Raw genomic sequence first — 22,991 nt, forward strand, 5'->3', positions numbered from 1 at the left:
ATATGGTCATGCTATATATGAACTCCATATTAAGAATTCAACGAATTACATGTGTATATATGAACTCCGTATCAAGCATTCAAGAAATTGCATGTGTACATGTTTCTGTGTATATATAAAGTTGACATCAAAATAATTTACTTAACGTAGATATTGGAATATTTTATTTAAAATCAATTTTTTTTTTTTTTATGAATAAAATTTTAATATCATACGTCAACTTCACAAGTACAAAATACATACACATATTCTTCAATGATATATATATATTCTCAATTTTTTAATTTCAACTAATTTTTTTAATATAAAAAATTGTATTGAAATTTTTTTAATCCTAAATATCAATTTTATGAAATATGAAATGAATCACATTTTCAGTACAATAATAAAATTAGATTCATTTTAAATACAAATTAACTAAAGGTTTAGAGGTATCAAGTATAGAATTATGATGAAACTAAACTAATACACTTGTATTTTATAATTGATTTTCTCAAGCTTTTAAAGATGCTCCATCTAACAAATATCATGGGTTATGAAATACTATGGAGTAACTCAAAGTTATATATAATTATTATTTTAAATTTTAATTTTAGCTAAGTCCAAATAATATTACATTACATAATTCTTACCATTTTACAATACTAAAATATTTCCTTTTAGCAAGTTCTTTCTAAATATAGATATATAGAATGTCCATATTAATTTAATATATTTTTTAAATAATTTATTTAAATTTATAGTTGAAATATTTTTGAAATGTATAAGGTTTAAACATCTTATTATGGACAACTAACTAAATATGTATAGGATATAATTTTTGTATCTTTTTTTATTTATTTTAGCTATAATTGTCATTTATAAAATATTATATTTTTATTTTAAGAGGGATGTATGTCAATTAAACTATAGAATGATCCTTTCGGTTCAACTACCCTAGATCCATCTTCACTCTCCAAAGGGCTAATATCTCTTTTGCACTCAAAAAAAGAATTTTGCAGCTTGATAGATCTTACGCCTGGATGTAGTTTAATTTCCTAAATATATAATATGAGACAAGTTATTATAGTATTTTTAAATAATTACCCATAAAAATAAAAAACAAAAATTCCAAATTTTGTTTTTTCACGTAATATTACCAAAGGGCACATTTTGGTGGAATCTGCCACCCTTTAAATAGATTAATCATAAATACCATAAGTCAATATGAGAAATTTGGATAAACATGATACTAAAAAAAGTGGATAACTTGACCGTGTTAACAACAACTACAATTACTCAAGAAAGTGGATAACTTGACCGTCTTCACCACCACCACCTTTTAGTTTTATTATTTTAATTCAAATTTATTTTCAATTTAGTTTAGCGTTATCCATTTTTTACTCAGAATTCTCCGGATAACAACCTCCTTTCTAAGTATAAAAAAAATTGACTTAATCTCTCCATGGTAAATTCAAAATTAAACCCCATCTATTCAAGTTATATATAAGTTTTGTTTTTACTATAATTTAAGGAATCCTGCATAAAATATTAATTTTAATTTTAGTAAATTTATTAAATATTTAGATAACATGATGTAACATTACAATGATATAACACATTATAATATCTCTGGCATATGAAAAGAGTGATGGAAAACATATATATTTATTAATTGAAATAATAATATTCTTACAACTGGGATTAACTTTCAGTTCAATTTTTTTAATTAGTTGTAATTAGGCCGATAGTCCTTCCTATGCATCAACAGTTGTCAACACTTTTAACCTGAACCGTTTGAGTTTGAGAGTTTCAATCATTGATTTGAAGTTGACTATTTTTTCCAAATATTTGAGTTGCCTTCATTTCACCTCCAGTTCTGTTGTGCATTGAACCTGGCCCTTTGAGTTGCATTACTGTTTTTTCCAATTCTTTTGTCACTCTCGAAGATATGCATTACTGCTTTTTCCAATTCTTTTGTCACTCTCGAAGATATTTTCACTGCTTTTTCCTTGACAGTTGTTGTTGCTGTTCTTCTTCCCTGGCTTTTGGCAGCTTTTTTGCAAGCACTAAGCTTCATCTACCAAGCTTCATCTACCATCACCTTTGATGGGAAACTTATAACATTGACCTCAGCAGTGGATCCGGATACTCTGTCTCCTGCAATCCTCGGCGGATACCTTTCTTTATCACTGGAAACAAATAGGTCACTATCAGGGTATTTTTATATTTTCCCATTTTCTTTCTATTGTTTCGTATGTGTTATATGTACAGATATATATCTCCCACGCATGGGCTGGATGCAACGAGTGTTTAGATTAGAAGCCCAAAAGTGAGTGATGGTCTTTGGTTCGTTTGAAATTTTGTAGCAGAATATATATAATAAATGTGGAATGGTGATTTGTATAAAGTCACTGTTCAGATTCGAAATACAAAAAGAAAGGTTACAGATGGGCCGACATCTAATAGATTTGAATATTGTTGTTGAAGAGTGTTTGTTTCTTTTGTCTTGACCCATATGAACAGAAAACATGTCTTCAGAAGCAAGGGAACATGTCTACAGATGGTTGCTACAGGCCATCATCTAATAGATTTGAGTATTGTTGTTGAAGAGTGTTTGTTTCTTTTGTCTTGACCCATATGAACAGAAAACATGTCTTCAGAAAGTTTTGAACCCAGGTCTAAGCATTGCTATTGTTTTGATCTAACCAGCTGACCACAACCTGCTTGACATAGTGTGTTTTATATTTAGTGATAAATTCCTTGATTTAATCTTTCTTCAAGATCTTTATCACTGGAAACAAATAGGTCACTATCAGGGTATTTTTATATTTTCCCATTTTCTTTCTATTGTTTCGTATGTGTTATATGTACACATATTCGATTTTCATATAAAAAATAATTTGTTTTTAGCCCATAAATATTGAAAAAAAGCTAAAATAATGCAAATGTATTAACCCTTCACCAAAATTAAATTCCTGCCTTCATGTACCTCTGGCCATGTCAATCTGCTCCGTATTTTAAGTGGTATGGTTTACATAAATTTGGAGTTCTCCTTCCCTATGCTCTCTTTCCTTTCTAATTAGTAAGGAGCTCGGCACTCTTTTCCCGTGATTAGTAGTAGTACTGATATAGAAATTAGAATGATTGGTATATGAACCTTAAACAGCTATTCAACCTAACGTGCTGAAAATTTCTGGAATCCGCAACGGCATTTTGTGAAGAAATAATTGTAATTAAGATCAACATATTGCTAAATCAACCTGAGATGCAGCGTTGCATATGCATTAAGATTTCAGCTAATACACATTGTTGTTTTATGTGGCTGTGATAATAAACATTTCAAGCTCGTGGATTGCAATTTTGCCATGCGTGTATTTTTTTTCTTGTTTTCGTCTGTAGTTTAAGACAAACTGACTATTTATTGTTTTTTATTTTTCCAGACATTTCACTGTAGGCATGGGAACGCATATCTCTTTAATACTATGCTGCTGAATCACACAATTGTGATTAATAAAGGTTGATGATCAAAATGTGTATCGCGTTTGAACTTGACATTTTTATAAACTTAAATTATGTCCCCATCAATATGATAGTACATGTCATTCTTGATCAACGACATCTATTTTTTATGCCTACTATTCCCTCTGAAAGCTGCCATAGAAAGTCCTAATGTTCAAGTTGATAGATTGATTTTAACATTTTCGATGTCTTCCGTGCTTTTCTAGGAAAGGATGGAACGAGCCTTAGCAAGTGATCTGGCATTTTGTGAAGAAATAATTGTAATTAAGATCAACGTATTGCTAAATCAACGTGAGATGCAGCGTTGCATATGCATTAAGATTTCAGCTAATACACATTGTTGTTTTATGTGGGTGTGATAATAAACATTTCAAGCTTGCGGATTGCAATTTTGCCATACGTGAATTTTTTTTCCTGTTTTTGTCTGTAGTTTAAGACAAACTCACTATTTATTTTTTTTATTTTGCCAGACATTTCATTGTAGGCATGGGAAGGCATATCTCTTGATCTGGCATTTTGTGAAGAAATAATTGTAATTAACGTCAACGTATTGCTAAATCAACGTGAGATGCATCGTTGCATATGCATTAAGATTTCAACTAATAAACATTGTTGTTTTATGTGGGTGTGATAATAAACATTTCAAGCTTGCGGATTGCAATTTTGCCATATGTGAATTTTTTTTCCTGGTTTTGTCTGTAGTTTAAGAGAAACTCACTATTTATTGTTTTTTATTTTTCCAGACATTTCACTGTAGGCACGAGAAGGCATATCTCTTTAATACTATGCTGCTGAATCACATAATTGTGATTAATAAAGGTTGATGATCAAAATGTGTATCGCGTTTGAACTTGACATTTTTATAAACTTAAATTATGTCCCCATCAATATGATAGTGCATGTCATTCTTGATCAACGACATCTATTTTTTATTTTATTTTTTCAATATATATTTATGTAATGAATGGGATCCATCCAACTTGTATCTTTTACCATTTTACTAATTCATCATCAGAATCAATGATATTAGTACAAACACTTGTGATATGAGTACGTATTCACTATATATTCACTATGAAGAGACCCTTTTTCACTCATATTTAATCCTACCTCTGAATAATATGGTTTGTAAGTTCAGATTATATATATTTAAGTTTCAAAGTTTCAGTTTTCGTGCTGTGAGTTTCTTTTAGTTTTGAAAGCAAACCAGAGTTCAAGTTTAGGTTCATGACATTTTATGATGCTCTTGAGACAAGGATTCAGTGTATCAAAACGTGTTGCTATTGCTAGAATACCCAATACCTCCCTCTCTGGGATTCTCAATACTAATGGTCTTGGAATAAGACATGATAAAGTTTAATATTCCTGAGTATCATGTTTAGCTTTCGAGCTTCTTTAGTTAACGTCACAATCGTTCTTTTGTGCAGGAATCATCTTGGAGTCGGTCAGGAGTTCTTCTTACCGCATAGAAATCCCCAAGCGAATCTAGAAAGAACCAAAGGTGATCCTTTCTACACTTCCTGTCAATATATGTCAAATAGATGAACATGTGTGTAACATGTACCTTTTTCAGATAACCTTACGGTTTGTAAATGCTCTAGTTTTTCTCTCATAAAAGATATTCTTGTTGAAAGAAAAGCTAATAAACTGTATATCTCCTTCTGTCGAAATAGTTGTAGGTTGCTTTGTTTTGGTTCAATAGTTGTTAGGGAATATTGAGAAAATGAACTTTCAGTTGTGCGTTAGTGACCCATTTCCATGTTTTTCAAGTGACTTTGTGGACCAAAAGGGGGGGGAACTTCTCCCAAGGGCTAAATTAGGATATGCAACATTATTATGCTAATAAATTTGATGTCTTAAAATTTATTTTTTAAGAAAATGCTTTAGTTTTTCTCTCATAAAAGATTTTTTTGTTGAAAGAAAAGCTGATAAACTGTATATCTCCTTCTGTCGAAATAGTTGTAGGCTGCTTTTTTTTGGTTCAACAGTTGTTAGGGAATATTGAGAAAAGGAACTTTCGATTATGCAAAGTGTTGAATGACTTTATATGCACTGATGAATACATGAATATGTGAAATAATACGTGTGTAGAATAAGACTTGTTTGCATAAGAAATTGAATTTTTTTTTATAGCATTGTTCTGCACGGTTTAATGAGTCGAGAGTCTCATCATATTCATACGTCAATACCCCCTCTGAAGAAAAATAAGAAAGTACACTAAAATTTACACTAAAATCAATCAGATACTCTTTTTTAGAGCAAACCAACATTATATATATTAGGACCTTGGGATAAGAGAGTGAGTCAACTACCCAAGGTTGCAAATCAAACTAGTGTCGTTAAAGAGTGAAAAAGCCCTCTGCACTCATATTACCAGGACCAGTCCACTCACAACGTAGCGAAATATGAGATAACGTTGGATTGTAATTGAAGGTAGCCTGCCTTTTTTTACAGCTCCTTTGGGCATTCTGTGTAACGGGGGTCCCTTCGAGGATTTCGGAACTGAGTCGGGGACTCAGGTATCCTGCCCACACAGCGTGCTGTCTATGGCTATGTCCCCCCTGGTAATGCCTGTGATTTGAGGTATCTCTAGTAGCCAATACTTCTAGGTACTTACCTAAGGTGACTGGGACGGGCTCTCCTGGTACCTCAAACGGATGGACCTACTTTGTCTTCATTTTTTTCGAGGGTGCTCGTCTTCACGAGAGTACTTGGCCCCTCAATCTGAGGTTCAGGCGAAGCTCAAAAGTAACCGTAACCGTACATTTGGCCATCCTTCTCTGTTACTCATTGAGAGACTGGGTTTCATCTCCAGTAATTGGTGTTTATCAGACAAGGTAATTTAACTTTGTTTGTTGATTGTCATTTTTAGTGTATTTTTTCTTTTTTAGTACCTGAGTGCTATCGTTTTTGAGACTTAGAGAATATCACCTTAAAATTTATCTGATAAAATATACTAGTCATTGTGACTACATTCGTCCCTCACTGTCAATCTAGATGGTTGTTAGGACTTCCTCCACTCACTCGGGAGAATCTGCCGAGATCCACTAACTCGGATTCTTCATCTTCGAGGAATCAATCTCCTAAATTTCACACGGGATCTATGTGGATAACCAATGATTTGTTTATTTGATTCAGCAACGACTCTGTTTCAAATCTTATCAGAATTGATGGAAGCAATAGGTGTTACTATTGAAAAAATAGATGAGTCCAAATTAATATCACATGGATCTTTTGATGCATTAGTACTTCTACCTAAGCTAACCTTAACTGACAACACCTGCAAGGTCATCTCATCTTTAATAGTGTTGTGAATGACAATTTACTCGCAAACCTTCTTCCCTTATTATTGTTTCACCATCGAAAGTTAGCCTTCCTAGATTAGTTCCCTCATTCACATCACATTATTCTTTATATGACTTTTGTGCTGTGGTGATTTGATGAATTACTGATACTACTATCATAGAAATAGAATCCCTCTATTAATGTTATGGAGCCAGTATTGAATAAAAATGCCATTCCTCTGCTGTTGAATGGTTCCACTGATATTCAACCATTGCTCCATATAATCGATATTGGTTCTGTTACATCATTAAAAACAACATCCTCGCACTTTTGCATTACTCTATCTGATGGAACACATCAACACAAGACTTTGTTACCATCAACATATAGCCAACAAGTTGCATCTGAAGACATTCAAATTGGCTCAATATTCTGCTTTAAAAAGCCGCTTGCACGGTGCTTCAAAACTCCTCGTAAGGCCCAACTTTTGAATTTACCCTTTTCTATGTCTTCTATACGCTTCCTGCATTACACAAAAAAAATTAAAAAAATCTTCATTAATTCATTTCTCATTTTTTTACATAAGGTCCATCCGAGTGGTTGAGCTTGAAGTTGTCATGCGCTCAGCAACATTGACGAAGGACTCATCAACAGTACCACATGCAAAGGCAGGTACATCCCAAGTTAGCTCTTCATCAATAGAAGATACCTTGCCCTCTGTAGTTACTCCACCAATTACGGCAACAACTACAACAATTCCATTCACGGCACTCAATCCTTCTCGAAAATATTGGTCAATCCAAGGTAGAGCATCTACAAAAACATCATTGAAGACTTACAACAATGTGCGAGGATCAGGAAAAGTTTTTGGGTTTGACCTTATCAATCGTGATAAGGAAGAGATCCACCTTTTTTCATTTGCTGAATTGGCTGAATCTCTTTACAGTCTAATTCAAGTTGGGCAGTTATACATTGTTTCAAATGGCACAATTAAAGAAGCAAATCCAAACTACAGCCACCTCAATAACAAATGGGAAATTTACTTATTTGGTGCTTCCACTATCAATCCATGTCCCATAGATGATCCAACGTTTCCTTACTAGAGCTTTCACTTCAAGACTATTGCTGAAATAAAAAGTGCAAGTCCAAATATGATTGTGGATGTCATTGGCGTTGTTACTTCCACCTCACTTGCATCAACAATTCGACGAAAAGACGGAAGTGAGAAGGAGAACACTCATATTAAAAGACAAGTCGGGTTTTAGCATTGACGTAACATTATGGGGAGACCATTGTGACTCTATAGGACAAAACCTTGCTGAATTATACTCTTTCGACAACCCACCAATCCTTGCAATCAAAGGAGGTCGTGTATCTGAATTTAATGGCACCACAATAGGGACGATATCAACAAGCACTCTCATCATAAATCCACAAGTTGAAGAAACTCATCAACTACATGCATGGTTCCGTGAAACAGGTTATAGCTATTCTTCTCCATCTTTGAGTAGAAACTATGGTGTTGCTTCGAAACATGCCCTACCACGAAAGACGTTCCATGAAATTGCTGGCATGCAAACCTCCGCTAAAGCAATATGGGTTTCAGTTCGTGCAACAATAACTGCTCTTCACATGGACGACTTCTACTTTCTAGCATGTCCATTAGATTTCAATGGAAAACAATGCATGAAGAAGGTTGTCGAGCATTGTAACAATCTTTGGCATTGTACAAAATGTAACGGCGACTTCCCAGAATGTGACTACCGTTACAAACTTAAAATTGAGCTACATGACCACATCGGGCATCTGCAGAATGTCACAGCGTTCAATGATGCAGGAAACGAGCTCATGGGCATCACGACAAAAGACATGTTCCTTCTTTCTATCGAACCAACTGATCTGCAGGAAATTTGTGGCCGAATTTCAGGACGCCACTTCCTGCTAACACTTTCCATTAAAGTAGATTACTTCAATGGTGTTCAACGCTTACAACCAATACTGATAAATTCAGAAGAAATTCAATATGCCTCTGCATGCAAAGAAGCCCTCAATGACATTCAAGCAATGTCCACTTCAAAACGACCTGTTGTTCGCTGCCTTTGAAAAGTTTTTTTGGGTCTCTTCAAACACTACTGTTTTTACATAAACAAACATTTCTGCACAACTCATTGTTTCATATTGTTGTAAATTACACCCATGTTATTGTGATGCACACTGTTGCTGCAAATACTCTCTTCCAGTTATTCCAGAATATGTATGTTTACCACTTTTCATTTTACATAATATATATATCAACATTTCTAAAGACTTACTACATAATTTTCCCGTTCGTTGTTTACATGTCTATACATTGATCTCTTGCTTGCTAATCTATTCATGCTATTGTTCAAACTTGAAAACAAAGAAAAGAAGAAGGAAGAAAAATCTTGGTTATCTTGCTCCTCTCCTCTCAATAATGGATGCCATAATAACATATGATTTTATAGTACTCCTAATTGCATGTTTTTCCTTCTAACTAATCTACCTACATTCACTGATGTTCAAATAAGAAAAAAAAATTCTAGAACTTGTAATACATTCTCCAAACATGCAATACTTGTTTATGAAAACTAACACTAATTTTTTTTACTTGTTTAGATATGCCAAAAAACAATCAAAATGCGGACAAACACGAGTGGCGACGTCTTCTTTATGCACAACAAAAGGATACAATAAATGCACGGCGGCGACTACTTTATAAAAACCGCAACAACCTACTACTTCCTCTACATCCCTTCCCACCTCAAATGCTCTCCCAACTATACAAACCAACCCATCTCACCTTCATCAAATCCAATATAACCCTCCCCTTAATGAAGAACACCGTCGCTTTCGAGAAAGGATTGATGAACTTTCTAGCATGCATGTTTGCACAATATGCAAAGAAGCATACCCAGGAATGAAAACAAAGCTTTTACACAATAAAATTTCTTGTTTTCGTTGTGCATCATCTAAATCTACCAATTGTTTTTCTGAACTAAACAACATGAACCCTGGAGAACAACCCTATGTCCTTCAATAGTTAACACAAGTTGAAGAAATGCTCATTGCACGTGTAAACCCCATTCTACAAGTCACTCATGCTCGTGGTGGTCAATAAAATATAGTGGCCATACAATTAGCTTCCCTCAAGACATCACCACTATTGCCAAATACTTACCCCGAATGATTTCTGACTTAGACATCCTCATTGTGAAAAGGCAAAATCCATCTGAAAAGGCTTATGAATTCTTCGTTTGCAAATCACATGTCCTTGCAGCGCTTGAATACAAAACAAAAAATGACCCTTACTACTGTGATGTTCAGTTCAATTCATCTGCTTTTTCTGCACTACAAGATCACCCTACCAATATTTCTTCTCTTCTCCATAATGTAACCACCTCCTCTTTTGAACCCCATCAAACCAATATTGATTCTACTTATGATACTGATGTCATGCTACCTCCATTAGAAATCCAACCCTCTTCTTTCTTTCCAATACTCCCAAATTCAAGTACTGAGCTTGAGCACATTTGTAATTATCTGCACTTGACCCATTCAAATTCAACAAGCTCTATCGATTGGCCTCCAATATCTTTAACAACGATGAATGAATACAACACCATAGGCCTCTTTGCCATGGAATTCCCCACACTCTTCCCTACGGGCATTGCCATGATCATGCAACCAAGAGTTACAAAAGTTGAGATGCATGAATATGCTTTACACTTGCTGCACTACCATGATAACCGATTTGGCCAACACCCAAGATTCCGCTACTATATTTATAACATTCTGATGCGCCATCATAGCCAAACTACTGCTAGTGTTTTTGTGAAAAAGTACATTGAGAACAAATTGCCAACAACGGTTTCAGACCTACGAAAGTGTCCTCGTGACTCTCCAGATTCAAGATTGCCAGAGCAAATAATGCGGTTCGGTTCAGCCATACGAGGAACACGATCTTTCTGGAACAAACGACGATATGAGCTCACTGACATGATCACGAAAATAGGAAGTCCTACATTCTTTTTCACTCTCAGTGCAACTGATACTAAATGGCACGACTTGCACATGATCATGCCTGCCAGTGTTCCTTCCAATTCAGTCAACCACTTCCAATGGAAAATCCAAAACATAATTAAGAACCCACATCTAACAGCCCAATATATGCATTCCAGATTTACAATTTTTCTCGAAGAAATCCTGCAAAAAGGCCTCCATGCAGTAGACTATTGGTGCAGGTATTTTTTAATATCCATTTTCTTCTACATTAATTTTCTACATTTCATATATATGTTTTAACGAGATTTTACCTTCATATTATATTCAGATACGAATGGCAACATAGAGGATCCGCACACATTCATGGCTTCCTTTGGCTGCAAAATGCACCAAACATGGACACAATTGACTGGAACAATGCTTTAGAAATTGCTAATGCACAGAAATATTTCGACCACTACGTAACTGCCTGGAATCCACGTCAAGCAGAGCACCGAAATATTCCGCTTCAACAATCAACAATTCATAACCCATGTCTTCTTGACACAGCATCAATATTCACATCCAATCAATTTGAAGACTATACAGAGCTTGACAACTGCATTCAACGTCATACAAAGTGTCATGAGTCTTCCTGTCTTCGCAAGAAAGACAATGTACTTAGCTGCTGGTATGGAGTACCATGGGAGTTGAAGTCCACATCTTCACTTTTCATTGATGTTAAAGGTCATAAAACCTATGTCCCTGCACGCAATGATGAAAGATTGAATATTCACAATGACGATCTCCTCTGTATTTGGAGAGCAGATGTTGATTGCCAACCAGTCCTTTCTCGCCATGTTGTGTTAAAATATATTTCAAAATATGAAGCAAAATCAGAAACGAGATCTGAGAGCTACCGTCAAATGCTATCACGGCTATCACAAAGTGCCATTCCAGAAGCACCTACGGTTGTTGTTATCCGAAAACTCCTTACAGAAACCATTGCAGATAGAGACATTGGAGCACAAGAAATATGCCATATGTTACAAAAGTTACCTCTTTCTCTCAGCAGCCGTACATTTCGGTCTTTGAATGTCAACAAGCCCGTTTTCAAACGTGTTTCACAAGATACTGAGAACCCTGGTTTGACACCAAACTTTATCCTTGCATACATGAATAGGCCTGTCTCATTGGAATCACTACCCCTCTTTGAAGCTTCACGCTCATGGTCATATTCTTCCCAGCGGAAAAAAAACCAATGGAAACACATATTCCCACCAATGACTGTACATGTATTGCCCTGTTACAATGTCATTCCTTCCACTGATGATCCTTCTTATGCCACTTTTTGCTGGAGTGAATTACTATTGTATTTCCCCTTCCGAACACTCCCTAATGATATTGGTTCAACTGATGCAAAAATTATTGCACACTGGGAACAGAAAAAGGGTACATATACACCATGGCATGTCCATCGAGAAATTGAAAACCCACAAACCCCACATACTGAAGATCAAACTACCCCCGACATCCCTCCTGATTCCATGCAGATGAACGAATGGCAAATCCTCTCTCAGTTGCACCCAGGTTACAATATTGCAATTGATGACCTTCACATGATTAGCTACCGCGACTTCGATGCCAACCACAATTGGTCACATAATACTATCCCTCCCCACTTGCAATAAACTGCCATAAATTTCGTTGAATTCAACCTCTCAAGGATTCAAAACGAACATCATTCTTTTTGCAACCTTCCCCAAGATTACACATTATCTCCTACCCAAAACATAGCCTTCACCACTATTTTTTCACACTTTAAAACCCCTTTGCCAAAACCCCCACGCAAAATAATCATATAAGGAATAGTTGGGACAGGAAAATCCCATTTGATTAAATGTCTGCACCATGCATTTGTGGAAAACTCACCAGCAAACAAAAACCCTTTGTTGTTACTTGCACCAACAGGTGTTGCAGATTTCAACATAAATGCCCTCACAATTCACTCCGCCCTTCGTATCCCTATCCAAACAATGCATCCTCTTGAAGGCCAACCACTCCTACAACTGCAAGAGCAACTCCGTCATGTAGAGTACATTCTCATTGATGAAAGGAGCTTCATTGGTCCAAAAATGCTTACTCGCATTGATGATCGTCTAAGAGAGGCATTCCCTCTTCACCGAAATGGACCATTTGGTAATCGCTCAATTATCCTTGTCGGAGATTTAGGCAAGCTACCACCTGTAAAAGACATTCCTTTATATGTTGGGACATCGCGTGGCACTGAACTTTGCCGCAGCTTCGACATATTCATAACACTTTCAACCGTTTTTCGTCAACAAATAGCTAGCCCATCCCAGGTTTCTTTCCAGCAAATACTCACAAATCTCAGAAATGGAATATCTACACTTGAAGATTGGCAACACCTGATGTCAAGAACAAGTTCATCTCTTACACATGAAGAGAAACACACATTTGAAGAATCCATGCACCTATATGCAATAAACAACTCAGTTGTTTTGCATAATAAGAAAATGCTTAAAAAATTGAACATCCCAGTAGCGCTTTGCTCTGCAGAACAACAAAGGCGAAGAAATCCTACTACAACAGAAGATGAGAATTTGCCTGCAAAAGTGCTCTTATGCAATGAAAAAAAAGTTATGCTCACCAACAACTTATGGGTACATGCAGGCCTCGTCAATGGCACATTTGGGAAGGTCATCTCAATATTTTATTCTATTGGTTCAAAGCCCCCAGAATTACCATCCTTCGTGGTTGTCGACTTTATACAATACAAAGGAACACCATGGGACATTTCACACCCAACATATGTACCCATTTCTCCCATCACAAGGGGCGCACGCCGTCAGATACCACTTCAAATGGCATGGGCTTTAACGATACACAAGTCACAAGGAATGACATTAGACAAAGCAACAGTAGACATCAGCACCAAAGAACGACAAGGGCTAATGTTCACTGCAATTTCAAGAGTGCGTTCATTGGCAGACATTCAAATCAATCGAGCATTCCCATTCTCATGCATTGCAGAAATGCACAAGAATCCATATCTTAAGCGTAGACAACAAGAGGAATCATTGCTTGCATCAAAATCTATGCAGGAGAATATACTCTAGCCAATCTTAGAACTTGTTTTCCAGAATTACCCACATGGTAAACACCACTTGCTGCAATAACCAAATTTCACATACATTTGCTTTCTATTACATTTAATCTCATATGATTTTATATTAGTTTGAAATCATTTATTTTATTTCAAATATTCAAACAAAATATTTCCTGCCATGAACAACAAGGTCTAGCATTCATTGCATTTTAGAAATTTCTTTAAAAAATTATTTATTTTACTTCAGCACTTTAAAAAACATGCTTTCGTCAAACACATCCATTGTCACTTACAATATTTTATTTTTGGATGGAAACAGGGATGGATACAGGCTATTTATGATTGTTGTATGAGTATTGCCAAGAAATTCAGCATCCTGCCCCAGCAAACATTGCCTCTTTACCGTTTGCATCCAACCATTGAATTGTTAAAGAAGGTAAAAGAAATACTCAAGATAACAATTCACATCCATGAAAGTGACACACACAGAAAAATGCAACGTCAATTGCAGGAACAACTCTGTTGCCGATGCCATGCCCCATCATGCATATATGATTACCTGCTCATTGTCAATTACATTTATATGTAATAAAATGATCTTATTGTACATACGTTTAGAAGTCAAATAATACTTTCATTGTATATATGTTTAGTTATTAGCTACCAAACATGTCTCTATGTGTAGACCATATGTAAAATTTCAAAAAATACATTGCAAAGCATGTAACTATCTCCTGTATAATTGTTTGTGATAAACACACAATACCAAGTAAAATATTTAGAAGTATTCAAGTGTAATAAGTCTACTATGTTCCACCAAACATGATGCATAGTTATGGAGTGTCATAAGTTCTTTTGTAACTACAATTTTAATAAAAACTCAATTTACATAGATTTGGCCTTTTGAGTGTGGTTTCTATTGTTCATGGAATGTTAGATGTTATTCACGTTAAGTTATCTTTGTTTTTGTTTTCAAAAGAGTTATATAGGAATATGTATACCTTAGATGGGCTTCTGCAATGACATTTATAGAGCGGTTAGTCGTTTGTTTTTAAAATAAAATACATTTACATGAAATTTTCTAATTCTCTTCTTTTTTGTTTCGGTCATGTCAGCATTTTTAAATATATGTGAATGAATAGAAAGTCTTGTGGTTTTCTTTAATTATTTCTGCTTTGACACGCTGCTTTGTTCTCTTTTTCAATTCCAGTATAAAGATCTTACATTCCCAGTCTATTGTGTCTCCTATATCTTTTACTCTATTTCATATTTAATAAACTGTACAATATCAATAGCAACAGAGAAGGTGGCCCAACCTTTTATAAAAATTCAACAATTCCAACTTCATAAATCTATCGGCCTCTCTTTATACCTTTTAATACAATTGCTAGTTTAAATAGGGTCATATTATATATATGTAAATGGCCAAACGAAAATAACGTATATTAACTGATAGGCATGAAAACACAGACACCGCTGCAGTACGGTTTATCCGTGGAACCATGCATTGTGTGTATATAATGAAAATAAATAATTATGAACTTTTATTACAATAATAACAAAACGATTACTCGTTAACGAGTATATATATTACTTTGGTAGCAAAACAGCGCGAGTCAAGTGTGATTTTTTATTTTCTTTACGCTTTTGAGAGGCGAATCCGGTTAAGAATTTAACGAAGTATGATCTTTTATTTTCTTTCCTCTTTTGAGAGGAGAATGAAGTTAAGAGTGTAAGGTGTAACTACCAATTTTGTTCACCTTTTATTATTTTGTTTATGTATATATAAATTCAACAAGGAAAGTAATTTATTAATTTATTTAAAGTATATATTGGAAAAATTTGTTTAAAATTAATATTAATTCTTTTTGTTATTAATACATTTTTTTTTTAGGTCAAACATGAATTTCACATCAATTTCAGATCAGTAAAAATATATCCCTATCTTTTTTGTTATGACATTGTTCTGTATTTCAAAATTTAGATATATATATATATATATATATATATATATATATATATATATTGCGCGTGGTTTACAAATACTTTTGGTCAACGGGTGACCCTACGTCCATTGGAAAAATCTGTCGGCCACTAGAAGAATATGGGCTACTTTCGGGAATTGATCCTGTGACCACCTTTGGTCAACGGGTGGCCCTACGTCCACCGGAAAAATCTGGATCTGGGCTGGCCCTACGTCCACTGGAAAAATCTAGGCAATCTAGGCTGGCCCTACATCCAATGGAAAAATCTTGGCAATCTCGGCTGGCCCTATGTCGACCAGAATTTCTGGAAAAATCTGGGTTTGGGCTGGCCGTAAGTCCACTAGAAAAATTTGGGCAATCTAGGCTGGCCCTACGTCCAATGGAAAAATCTGGGCAATCTCGGCTGGCCCTATGTCCACCAGAATTTCCAGAAAATTCTTGATCCTGTGACCACCTTCGGTCAAACGGTGGCCCTACATCCACTGGAAAAATCTGGGTCTGGGTTGGCCCTACGTCCACTAGAAAAATCTGGGCAATCTGGCTTGGCCCTACGTTCACTTGAAAAATATGGGCAATCTGGGCCATCCCTATGTCCACCAGAATTTCCAGAAAATTCTTGACTGGAAAAATCTGGGCAATCTGGGATGGCCCTACATCTACTGGAAAAATCTGGGCAATCTAGGTTGGCCCTACATCCACCAGAATTTCCAGAAAATTCTGGGCTGCTTTGAGGAATTGATCGTGTGACCTCCCAACAGGCGAGGCCTCGACTTACCGATTGAACTATAACCCTTGGGGCTTCAAAACTATTATATTATATATATATGAAATTCTTTTTTTGGTTTTTAAGGGCTTCCAGCCTTAGTGTCACTACTCAGTAGCAAATGCTCAAATACGCTAATTCTGTGAACTAAAACATTTACATTAATAATTTATTTTTTATGTTTTTTTAAAGTTGTTTTGTAATATAGTTATAAGTTTGACTTTAATTTTTTTTTATGTTGTTTTGTAATATAGTTATAAGTTTAATTTTTGGTTTGAAAAATTAAATAGTTATTTATAACTTAAATTAAAAAAAATAAAGTATTAATGATGGGATTTAAGGTTTGTTTCTGTTTTTTTCTGCTACTGATAAACATAGGTATTTGAATTTCTGATTTTTCTCAGTTTTCATAGAGTTCATATTATTTTGATCACCAATTCAACTACCAATAAAAACTATATAAAAAAATTATTATTAAAAAATACATTAATATATTTTACTAAATATTAAATATAAATTTTATAAAATATAAAATAAATTAATAATAATAAGCCATCATTAAATTATATCTATAATTGAGATCAGCATTTATATATATATATATAATTTCAAGTGTAAATATGTTATAATATATTATTATATACCCTAGATGTGAAAAAACGCAAATGCCAAAGACCTCTGGAATCTGTCATTACATTATATTTATATCTATATATATGTATAACTGAGATCTATTTTATATATATATGATAGTGTAAATATGTTATAATATATTATTATATATATAGAACCAAAATGCGAAAAAACGGAAATGCCAAAGACCTCTGGAATCTGTTTTTTTGTATAATATATAACAAGTATATGAAAGGATGTCAGATACTGAAATTTTAAAACTTCAGTTTTTATTAATTCTAATCTAAATGGCCAAAAGAAGATAATGTATATTAACGGGTACGTGGCAAAACACAAACGCGAAGCGGCTCTCCGATCAGTTTTGCCTGTACATATATGGGAAGAACAAATCATTATAAAACTTTTAGGACAACAATAAGAAAACGATTACATAGCGAGTATATAAATTAATGTGTAGCAAATTGTGCGAGTCAGTTTCCACAAAGTTTGCTTTTTTCTTAATGCGTAACATGTAGGTTAGAGTCATTTTAGTTCCGGATATATCAAATGTCAAGTATATTTCAATGCTAAGTTTATGTCTAGGTTTAATTTAATTTTTAGTTTAGATTAAGACAGGTAATTGTTGAAAGGAATTAATTTTTATAATTTAAATTTATTTAATTTTTCTCTATTTAATAATTAAATTTTTTTTGTATTTAATAAATTTAAAATTAAAATAGATTTAATTTTTAATAAATATTATTTTATTTTATTTTTATTTGATGTCTTTTTTAAGTTAAAGTATTTACATAAGAAAATTTTACTATATTATTTTTATATTGAATTGTAGTGGAAAAAATATATTAAATTGTAGAGCAATGGGAACTGTATAATGTATTAAGTGTGATGCTTCTTATTAACTATTGGTGGCATTAAATAGATGAATTCCATATTAAGAATTTAATAAATTAATAAAAAAAAATTCACTTTCCTTTTTTTTTTGTTGCTTTGTATATAGAGTTGACATTAAAATATTTTATTTAAGAGAGATATTGAAATATTTTATTTAGAGTCAATATTAGTTTTTTTAATATAAAAAATTATATTATTAGCAAGTTAATATATTTTACTAAAAAAAAATTTAAATGTTAAATATCAAATTTATATTTAACTTGAGACAAGAACAAGTTTGATGGATGTAAGAGGTATCAAGTCCGATGGATCTAAGTTGATACTCTTGCATTCCACAATTAATTTCCTCTTTTTTTTAAATAGTCTTCAACATAACTCTTTTTCGTTTTTGTAGAGCTCCTTTTCCATTCATTGAAATGTTATTATACTTAGAAGGTTATTTGTCAAATCTAATATCATAGCTATTTTAGTCTTGTCAATGCTTATTGGTTATTTCTCATTTCATATCTATGATATCTTTGTCTTATTGCCACCTTATTATAGGTCATGGTTTCTTCTTCACTAAAAATATGCAGAAACGTTCTGTAGAGAATATTGTAGTTGAGATCTAGGAATGGAGTGTATCACACTACTGTTATTTATGATCATGGTTGTATTGAGAAAATTAGGGTAATTTTAACACTATTATTTAAAGTTTATTGCTCCTTAATTTTATGATCTTGTGCTTCTTCTCAATTTTTCCATCTACATAACCCACTCTTCCTCTATGCTTATTCAGGTTAATTTCATTTTTGCGGGTGGATATTGCATGTGAAAGGAAAGTTGATGCCGAGCCATTTTGTGAAATTCTCTCAACTCTTGCTCGAGTTGTTCTAGTGTAGGAAAAGTATATTAATTTTTTTTTTAAGAAAGTAGATATGTGCACACGAAATTAATGCCTTCAGTGTTTGTTCCTGCTAGCAAAACACGCACAGTTGGAACCACATTGAAGTGGACCATATGTGCAGTCGTCCAACATATATGTTGTTACTGGTAGATGATATGATAAAGGAAATTTTAGAAAGGTGATGAAGGAAAAAGGGGTGAAGAAGGAAATGGGACACAACACGATCGAGATTAAGAATGATGTGCATACATTCAACACACATGAATGTTCTTAATTAGATAGTGTGATTGATATAGAGGATTTTAGCATAAGTATGGGCTTGGTTATAGTTTGAACTGTGAGTGCAAATGCGAGTGACATGTTTTCATATGCACATGGTACTCAACATGAAAAGATTATCAGGTATTATTGGTTACTTAGGTTTGAACTTTGAAAAGTACTTCATGTGAAAATATCATTCGAAGATTTATTTTTGCTTATCAAATTCTACTCAAGTTGAAACTTTCCCCCAGATTTTAATATGTATATTTGTAAACAATTTTGTACATAGATCTAGCTCTTGAAATGTCATTAACTGTCTATGGAAGAGAATAAGAGGTCGATACACTTAAAGAACAAATGATTCGTGATTAGGATCCAATTCTATGCTATGGTGTGATTTATGGGGCACATTCAATAACAAATCCATTCGTCATCAGTTGCACTTTGTTGTTTTCGATGTTGTGAGAAGGATGGTGCTAGCACTTGGATTTTTTTTATACTCCGAACCTTAGCACGTTTATGTGTTATATGAAAATGTACTTTGTTTTTATTATTAAATCAATTTTAGACTTGATTTGTTATAACTTTTGTGCTACAATGAGAATTTGGCTCAATATTTAAAGAATAATATCAAGCGGGTCAGTGTATGATCTCTTGGTCCTTTATGTTGGTGCTAAATCAAACTCTACAAATTTAACAGACCCCATGAATAATTTCTTTACTGTCTAAGTAATATAATCCACATGTCACATATGGAGTAACCTTGGCAGTGGGTCTATTGTACAAACACGACATTAAGTGAGGCCATTTTTCTATTGGAACCATTAACATCAAATGTGGTAGATTATTTTCATTAAGGTGCGCTTATAGCCATTTCCATGGTTCTATGCAAACAAATGAGGACGTGAACCTTGTGGTAGGTACCTTCAGGTGTGTTATTATACAATGTTCTAAGCTTTTATTTAGCAAACAAAATGTTCATTGTTTCCATTGTACTTGAAATTCTATTATTAAGTTTTATTGCAAAGTTTCCAATTGATAATAACTTCTAAACATTGGCATTTAAATGTAGAATTATATCCTATCATACTGATGGTGCTATTATATTGCCTTCAAACTCCGCGTTTTGCCCCAATAGATGTTTTTATCACCCTGACATCATTTTTATTTATAAACTTGAGAAGGTCATTCTTGACAAGCATGAAGACAACATGAGTAAGATGGGTGCAATTTTAGCTTCTGATATTTTAGATGTAGGTGGTTAGAATATCTCAATTAAGTTTTCATCCACCACTAAGCATTACAATATCACTCTTATTTTTGGTATGGAAGTATTTAGTCCATTTTGGTATTGGTATCCACTTATATATTTTTTTGAGACTCCCTTTTGTACCTACTCCTTTGATTGGGCTTAATTATGAAATAAAGGTCCAAAAAGTTGAGTTTCCTTCACATATCAAGTCCTCATTATTTTTGTTCTGTTTTAAATAATGGAGATCATCACAATGTAGCTTGTTGCAAGAATGTTTGGGACATTGAAGAAACCATCAGATTTTTTGTGCCACTTGCAATTTATCCCCTCCCTCAACAATGGCTTCCATGGCTATAATGTGGGAGCTCTACATGTTGAGTATGATGAATATGTAGAGAAAAGGATGGTTGAGCATAAATCCTAGTTGGAAAACCTTGCTTTTGCCTAGGAAATGTTGGATATCAATGCCATATCAATCGAAGAAGGGCCTACTTGTGTTTGCATCTTGATTCTTCCTATGGAGCAAGGTGATTGTACAAGGATGTGGATTATATTTTTCGAGTGTGGAGATGAACAAGATCAAGCTACCAGAATTGTTACAGTAGAATCCATTGAGACTTACTTCGATGACACCAGAGCGGATGATTTTGTTGAAAGAGTTGAATACAACACATCTTTAGAGGTTGAATGGTTGTTAGAATATTTTATTCATCCTTTCTATTTCTCATGAATCCTGGGGTATCTAAATGATTATATATATTGGAGAGAATATATATGAAATCTCCATGAACTCAAAGAATCACCTTTGTTTAATATTGTCCATTTATTGTTGTTCTTTGAAAACATAATGTTGTCCAAGAGGATATCAAAATGAAAAAAATGTTCATAACTTCCTTGGATTTTGTTGAGGATGAAGGTTTTAAATTCTATGAAAATCTTGTTGGGAATTAAATATCACCACTTTCATAATGATTCAAGGAAATTCTAAACATTGGCTTCATCTCTATGAGGATAAGTGTGAAGGAATTATTGCATATATGGTGCAACATATGGATTTTGTTTGTACATGTTCTTCTAGACTTGTGTTATTGGTGAGTTCGATGATAAACAGGTTTAGGATAGGTTGCCACAAGAAATATTCTCAAACATTCTTCCAGCCCCCTTCAACATAACATTGACTTGGCATATGCTAGGTGATCTTATCATCTTTCAAAATTTCAATTCATGAAGATCATATTTCGGTGGAATTAAGACACAAAGTTGTCACTAGATACAAGGTTTATTTTTGTGTTCCAATTCTACTTTAATTTCCATATATAAAGCATTGATGATAGGGTATGAGAATGAGTTCTGGAGGTAGTAACCAGTGTAGCTTTAGGCTTTCAAATAAATATGTCAAACTATAAGGCACTAGAGGTTGACAATTATTGTAATAACCAACTGCAGAGGAAAATCTATTTTGCAAACCTTTCCCAAGAAATCGTACTAGAAGATCACTTTGATCATATGATAATGTAAGCCTGGTCTCAGTATTAGTAAGCTTGCTTATAGTCTCGAATGGAAGGATAATTGAGTGTTTGCACATAGGTATCACATTAATGTTGGGACCTATTCAGGAAAACCTCTTGTGTCAATGAATTAAAGCCTAAATTTGTTATAAAGAAGAGCTACCAAGTCCAAGAAATGGTAAAAATTAATGACAAATCTAAGATACAACAAAGGTAGCATGGTTATACTGCATAAATTACAATGCAAATCCCAGATCCAACATCCAAGAGAAAATGATCAAAGCACATGTTCTTATCATATTTGGTTACTCACACATACACCCAAACTTCTTTGATGTTATTTATATTTAGTTGAGTGAGTATTACACTTATTGGCATATTCGTTAAAGCTAGATTGGCATGTTTTTGGCACACACGTCAGTGGTTTTAATAGTTGGCGAGATCATCTTCATCATATTTTACAATTTGGCCATTTTTTCATCTATTTGAGGTAGTATACATATAGCATTACAAGATTTGTTTTCCATCTCAACTGGTAGAATTTTGTGTTTGTTTGAAATTAATTATTCAAACATAAATATAACATTTTATGGGAAATTTTTCCTTGTGATTAATTGTTATTCATTGTTGAACACAAAATTATTGCGGGTTGGAGAATGGGTAATTGACCTCAAGGTGGGTGATAGTGTCCTTCCTCACTATTATCCATGAGGCCAATACATAATTGAGGTTGAGTTATTAATGTTTTTCGTTGTCTTCGATCTATCTTGTCACTCTACATAAATAACAGATTCTAAACTCCTTAGTCTCCTACATGTAAAAAAAAAAGATCATCCTACTACTATTTGGAACTTCTCAACCAATCTTGTTCTAAAATATCAATGGCAGTTGTTT

General features: G+C 33.8%; 3 protein-coding genes across 3 annotated transcripts; all 3 read left to right on the forward strand.

Annotated features, from left to right (window-relative positions):
* The first annotated feature begins 7,947 nt into the window (after positions 1–7,947).
* Positions 7,948–8,889, forward strand: LOC149172794 (replication protein A 70 kDa DNA-binding subunit E-like). Its single transcript, XM_089426467.1, has 2 exons — positions 7,948–8,481; positions 8,599–8,889. Exons 1-2 carry the CDS (start codon positions 7,948–7,950, stop codon positions 8,887–8,889), a joined length of 825 nt encoding a protein of 274 aa, XP_089282593.1.
* A 1,521-nt stretch (positions 8,890–10,410) lies between these two features.
* On the forward strand, positions 10,411–12,479 carry LOC149172795 (uncharacterized). The gene is made up of 2 exons (XM_089426468.1): positions 10,411–10,739; positions 11,138–12,479. The coding sequence occupies exons 1-2, from the start codon at positions 10,411–10,413 to the stop codon at positions 12,477–12,479; spliced, it is 1,671 nt and encodes a 556-aa protein (XP_089282594.1).
* Positions 12,480–12,824: 345 nt separating this feature from the next.
* LOC149172796 (uncharacterized) lies at positions 12,825–13,928 on the forward strand. The gene has a single exon (XM_089426469.1). It carries the CDS (start codon positions 12,825–12,827, stop codon positions 13,926–13,928), a length of 1,104 nt encoding a protein of 367 aa, XP_089282595.1.
* The last annotated feature ends 9,063 nt before the right edge of the window (positions 13,929–22,991 follow it).

This window comes from Pinus tabuliformis, chromosome 4_2, assembly GCF_031772625.1.
Source record: "Pinus tabuliformis cultivar Carrire ecotype Pingquan chromosome 4_2, CPIR1, whole genome shotgun sequence".
Lineage (NCBI taxonomy): Eukaryota > Viridiplantae > Streptophyta > Pinopsida > Pinales > Pinaceae > Pinus > Pinus tabuliformis.